Source organism: Borostomias antarcticus (genome assembly GCF_949987555.1).
Source record: "Borostomias antarcticus genome assembly, chromosome: 16".
NCBI classification, from domain to species: Eukaryota; Metazoa; Chordata; class Actinopteri; order Stomiiformes; family Stomiidae; genus Borostomias; species Borostomias antarcticus.
In genome coordinates, this window is record NC_140249.1 from 5186569 (window position 1) to 5192736 (window position 6168).

General features: G+C 41.9%; 1 protein-coding gene across 1 annotated transcript; it reads right to left on the reverse strand.

Moving 5' to 3' along the window:
• Positions 1 to 476: 476 nt before the first annotated feature.
• LOC311319497 (4-galactosyl-N-acetylglucosaminide 3-alpha-L-fucosyltransferase 9-like) lies at positions 477 to 1565 on the reverse strand (the record flags this gene model as incomplete). The annotated part of the gene is made up of 1 exon (XM_084451056.1): positions 477 to 1565. One exon carries the CDS (start codon positions 1563 to 1565, stop codon positions 477 to 479), a length of 1089 nt encoding a protein of 362 aa, XP_084307182.1.
• Positions 1566 to 6168: the final 4603 nt, after the last annotated feature.

The following is a 6168-nucleotide window of genomic DNA, read 5'->3' on the forward strand; positions in this document are numbered from 1 at the left end:
TGTACTTTAAGTCTTTGTACTTTTGTCATATGTTTACAAATTATAGGGTAGAACCTAGGAACCTTGGCTGTGGAAGGACCAGAGTCATATAAGTAAGAAAGCATTTACTGAATATGTGCAAATTGTAATTTGTGTTTAAATTAAGGGAACTAAATTAAATAATATCTATTTGGAATAAATTATTCCAATGATGAATAAATGAGTTTTATTTATTTTTACTGTCCCCTATTTAACCTACTAGAGACACCATGAATCTCATTAAAATGCATATAAATAAAGGAAAATATCTATAAATTGCAAAATAAAATTTGGGCAAGGAAACCCAAACTCTCCTCCAGAACAAAAATGTGCCCCTCAAAGCTAAAATCACCTGTGCCACTGTAAGAAGCACAGACAAACTACAGTAAGTGTTGTGCAAGATAAATCACTGCCTTCAACAACTAAACAAAGTAATCCTGCTGTATCTCTCTGGGGCACTAGCCGCCCCAGTACCATTGTTTAAGGTTAGTGTTGACCCTGTACTCCTTGCGCCTCCTCAGGTATTCACAGGCCATACAGGTGTGCTCCGCCCAGAAGTTTGCCTTCCTCACCTTAAAGTTCCTCCGCCAGCCAAAGTACCTGAGGTACAGTTCCTCGTTCTTGTCCAAGAGCTGCAGGTACTCAGCCATCTCTTTGGCTGATTTGAAGTCATCCACGTGGATGAAGGCGTCCCCCTGGATGAAGCTCTCGTAGTTTTGCCTGGAAGGCCCCAGGACCACAGGCACCGTCCCCAGAGAGAGTGGGTTGTACAGCTTCTCCGTGACGTAGTCCTTGTGGATGGAGTTCTCGAAGGACAGGTAGAACTTACAGCTGGTAATGGTGGGGTCGTAGTTCTCATTGGAGATGTACTTCCCGAAGGCTTGGCCGAAGGTGTGTACCTCAACGTATTGGCGCAGCTCGTTGTAGTACTTCACCCTCGTATGGCCCGGATTCCAGTTGCTCACGATCCAGCAGACCAGCTTGCTTTTGCTGGGCGGCACAAAGTCCTCTCCCTCGGCTGCCACGATGGTCCCGTAACGCGCTTCGATGTCGGCATCCTGGCGGTAGTTGAGTGTCACGTTGAACAGGCTCTCGATGCCGGACATCCCATTGGAGTGGGACGGAGACTCCAGGTTCCACCAAATCCACTTCTGGAAGGACGGGCGCTGGAGTTGGGGCATGTTGGAGAGGTCGCCCCTGATGTCCCTGTGGTGAAAGACTACGCCATCGGATATGTTGTACAGGCTTTTGTCTGCAGTCATGAAGCAGCCCTCGATGTTGAACATAGACTTGCAGTCTCCCAGGTCGTATGCTTGGCCGAATGGCCAGAACCAAACCAGCACAGTGGTCAGGCTTTTGTTACTCTTGGTGGAGAGGACCAGATCACTCTTGACGTGGTCTGTGGACTCTGCCGTGGACTCTGTGGGACCTGACAGCCAGCTGACAGATGGTTTAAAGTACATAACAAACAGAATCGCAATGCATCCCACTAGGAAAATTCCAAGCAGAAGGGGTCGTAGAATTTTGTGGTAAGGTGAAGATGACATCCTCTGTCCTGTGGAAACAAACAGAACTCACTGAATACTCATTCAGGTGGCTTAAATACACACAGATCAAATGTCATGAATCCTTAAAAGCTTAAGAGTCATTGAATATCACATGGACATATCTCACTAATAAAGGCAGAAACTCTGCATGCAAGTCTGTATCCCGATCTGCTCAACAACTGAGCACTGTTTGAAGCTAATATGCGGCAGCTGTATTGCTCTGAACCCAAGGACGTGCATGTGTTGTGTGTGAACTTGTTTGGATCAGCAGTTCTCGAGAAAGCTGAAAAAAATCTGACAAAATCTGACAAAATCTGAAAAAAATCATCATACTCTGAACAGGGGCACTATATCGGACCCAGAGCGGTTCTTGAAAAATCTGCTTTAAGCTAATGGTAGCTAAGCTACACAGTGATAAACAGTGGTTATATGTTATTTGCTATACAGTACAGTATGTGGCCCTAACACTATATTCTCGGGCAAGCAGTCACTCTCTTGTCCAAATTAGCAACTTTTTTTCTCCTGCAACTTTGTATTTTACAAGTGTGACTGTTTTGTACTGCAGTTTAGATCAGCATTTTAATGATTTAACTAGGGCTGCAAGCAGCAGTGAGCGGGCCCTCGCAACCCATGTGTGTTGGGGTGCGGCACCGTTAAAGGGTGTGCTATTTCAGTGTCCAGTACTGAGAGAAACGTCTTGTCACCAGTAGGTGGTGCTCTAAGCATGACTCAATACTGATGCATACATGTGTTCAGGACGGTACCTTGATGAACCGTGAGAAATGTTGTGTAAATCGGACAATGTATGTAGGAGTTATAATGACTTATGATGACTTCCTGCTTGATCTGTAGGAGGCGCTATAAGTATGACTCCATACTGACCTACAGATGTGTTCAGGATGAGACCTTTATCAAGCATGAGCAATTTGGGGTAAATTGGATAATGTATGTAGGAGTTATGAGGACTTCCTGTAAGCAGTAGGTGGCGCTATAAGTATGACTCATTGCTGACGCACAGATGTGTTCAAGATGCAACCTCCATCAACCCTGAGCAATTTGGAATAAATCGGATAACGTATATAGGAGTTATGAGTACTTCCTGTTTCACCAGTAGGTGGCGCTGTAAGTGTGACTCAATACCGATGCATAGATGTGTTCAGAATGCGACCTTCATGAAGCGTCAGCAATTTGGTGCAAATCGGATAATGTATGTAGGAGTTTTGAGGACTTCCTGTTTCACCAATAGGTGGCGCTATAAGTATGACACAATACTGACACATAGATGTGTTCAGGACAGAACCTTCATGAAGCGTGAGAAATATCGGACAAATTGGATAATGTATGGAGGAGTTATGAGGACTTCTTGTTTTATGGTGAAATGTCAAAATTTGGCGGGGCGCCACGGCAAGGGTGTTCAGTGAAACTAAATTTTTTTGATAACTTTTGATCACAAATGTCTGAAGATGAAGCTGACCGAATATGAAGTTGTATCGGAGGAAATCTGTAGGAGGAGTTAGTTAAAGTAAGAGGCATGGAAATGGTAAAAACAAGGAAAAAATGGCACATTAAGAGCAAAATGGCTGACTTATTTTTGGATGTTGTCTCCAAGAGACATTTTAGTGTCTCGATGAATTACATATGCCCACCGAATTTCGTTCGCCTACATCAAACTGAAAGGTTTTACATTTTCCAGGGGGCGCTCTTGAGCTGTTTTCCATTTCCGTCACCCATGAAATATCACATTTTTCACCGGGACTGACGTATCTGCAACGTTTCATGTGTTTTCATCGATGTTAAGGCTCCCAAAAAGGCATTTGTTTGGGGAGAAGAAGATAGAAAGTAGAAGGTAGAAGGTAGGAGAATAATAATCCTTACAATTTCAATAGGGCCTAGCACCGCCAGTGCTCGGGCCCTAATAATGTGTAGGAAGATTTAATCATTGTTTAGGTTTGTACAGTATGTGCAGCTGCTACAACTTGTTTTATACAATCTATTTTATACCACGGTAAACTAGAGGGCGGTAAACTAGTAGCTTAGCAAAATCAATCAGAAACTCGAAAAAAGTCAGGATTATGCAACCCTGGTTTACTCCATTCAGTGCAAGTCATCAGAGTGTATTGTGCTGTATGATTGAGTCATTTAAGTAGGCTAAAGACACTCTATTTTGACCACTAGCTGGCTGTTACCTGTTAAAATTGTTATCTAGTTCTGGATCTTGTTGAGCTGGTCATTTTAAAAGTAGCTCACCAGCCAGAAATGTATAGGCACCCCTGATCTAAAATATATGATTATTATGATGATTTCTTTGTAAGAAGCTGCTCCTCTTGTGGTATTCTGGGCTACACTTGTTTTGTCAAGAGCGTAGATCCAACTAGGCTTAATGAAAATAGCCTGCACTGAGAACATGGGTTCACGCAAAGGGAAGTCGGATTCTGCCAGGGAGTCGGGAGTAGTTGAATGTACTTTTGGCCCTTTCAGCATGTTGATCTGTTTTGAAGGAATTGTGCCATCTGTGGGCGATTTTGAGAAATCCATGTATTAAATTCAGTGCTAGATTGAATGTAGCCTAAGTCTGTTACAGACGACCAGATGGGGGGATAAAACACATCCCCCCCCAGCGATAAAAATGAATTATCAGAGAAGGGGAAATGAAACGTTGAGAAAGACTACACTGATGGTGATTTTAAAAAGGCCTACACACATAATTTAAGTATGTAATCCAAATAATATCAACTAGCTACTGTACTATTAGCTAAAGTAGCTTTCTTGAGAACCGCTCTGGGTCCTATAGTACCCATGTTCTGAACAGGTCGAAATGGGCTAATTCTTTCCAGCTTCCTCGAGAAATGCTGTTCCAAATAATATCACCGTCCACAGTGATTCTTGGGTACTGAGCAACACACCTGCCAAATGTGAACTTCATACAGTGTTTGAGATAAGCATGATACCAAAGTACAGACATTAGCCTACTGTACAAAGCATACAGATATACAGAGGTTTCTGCCATTTTAGTTAGATTAGTCCATTACATCAAATACAGGGATTGGATTACTCAACTCGGTCCCTTCGTTGCTGCACACACCTGGTGGGTCTGACTCAGTGTGGAAATCCAGGCAAGATAAGGAGTCCTGTGATGTTCGGGCAGCAGGTCCGGTGCTACATGGGGTCAGCAGTGGGTTGTCTCTTCTCTGTGAGGAAGTGTTCAAATGAAATGATGCTGGTCACGGTTGTTACCAGGTCCTTAGACATCTAGTGAGTCGTGTCTGATCTTGATCCTACAGGTCCTCTCACTGGTGTCTCCTTCAAATGAAAGGGAAGTAAATCAGTAAATGATTAACACATTCCTAGTCAAACAGAGATATGCCTTACCTTTGACTGCACAAGTACATGTATGTGTAGGCCTATTGTATTTTATACATATGTATAACTGTGCAACAGTTCTGACTAGGCTATAGGATATATCACTTAACATGTGCAGGAAAATGTTTGTGTTCAGGTTGCTTGGTAACAGTCTAGTTGTAGAACTATTTGTGTTGGCGGTGCCATATAAATCTATTGTTGTTTGTTACTGTTAACTAATACATGGCGCTTGTAGAAATGTTGTATAAAAGCAATATCACACTTGCGGTTGTGCTGTTATACTGAATATCAACACGGCTGTGATTCGGTCGTAGGTATAAAGCTGCAGGCTGAGTGTCGAAGATAATATTGTGATATTATATACTATTGTACTTTGTTTCTTTATCTGCTTTGATGCCCCTTAAATGTGGCTGGTGTAACAGTGTAATTTCCCCACAGGTATGACAGCTGGCCTATCAGATGACAGGAATGTGAATCAGTAAATTATCAACAAATTATCAGCTGGTAAGCTCGAGGTAAGGTTATACTTTAATAGAAGATCAGGACACAACCCAAACATGAATATGTAAATCTCTCTTAACCAACAGAGAACAGGAACTCAACATCACACTAGCCCACTTAACTAAAACCAGGGTGTTGGCTTAGACTGAACACAAAGAGTGTCAGAGATAAGGTTGACATGAACTGAATAATAACACTTTGCAGCGACTTCTTTGTCTATTCAACATTTGTCTGCTCAACATTTGACATTTAAACAAAAATATGGAGTTCCTTCCTTTATTATTTTTCACAGCATGCCGCATGTCACAGACATTTCTGACAGGCATATGAGAATGCTGCCATCTTAAGGCAACAAAGAGTAAAGTGTGGCCATGATTCTCTCTCAGTCACAGGCTTTAGTCATATTGGACATTCAAAGACATTCACCAAATTGGGCCTTAGTTAGGGTCCGAGGTAAAAGTACAATCATAATGTACGTTTCTCCTCCCGTTCCTTTTCAATGTATTTAATGCAAACACATTTTATGGGGTATTATAATGAAATTCAGACTGTTTAATATCAGCCTCCTGTGAAATGTGTTTTGATTTTATTTGTTAAAATACATAAAAACGAACTAAATAAATAAATAAATAAATAAATAAAAAAGAATGGGAGGAGAAATAGACAGGTTCCTGATTATGATTGTACTTTTACCTCGGTCCCTAACTAAGGCACAGGATGCAGAATGTGAATGTCTGTTGAT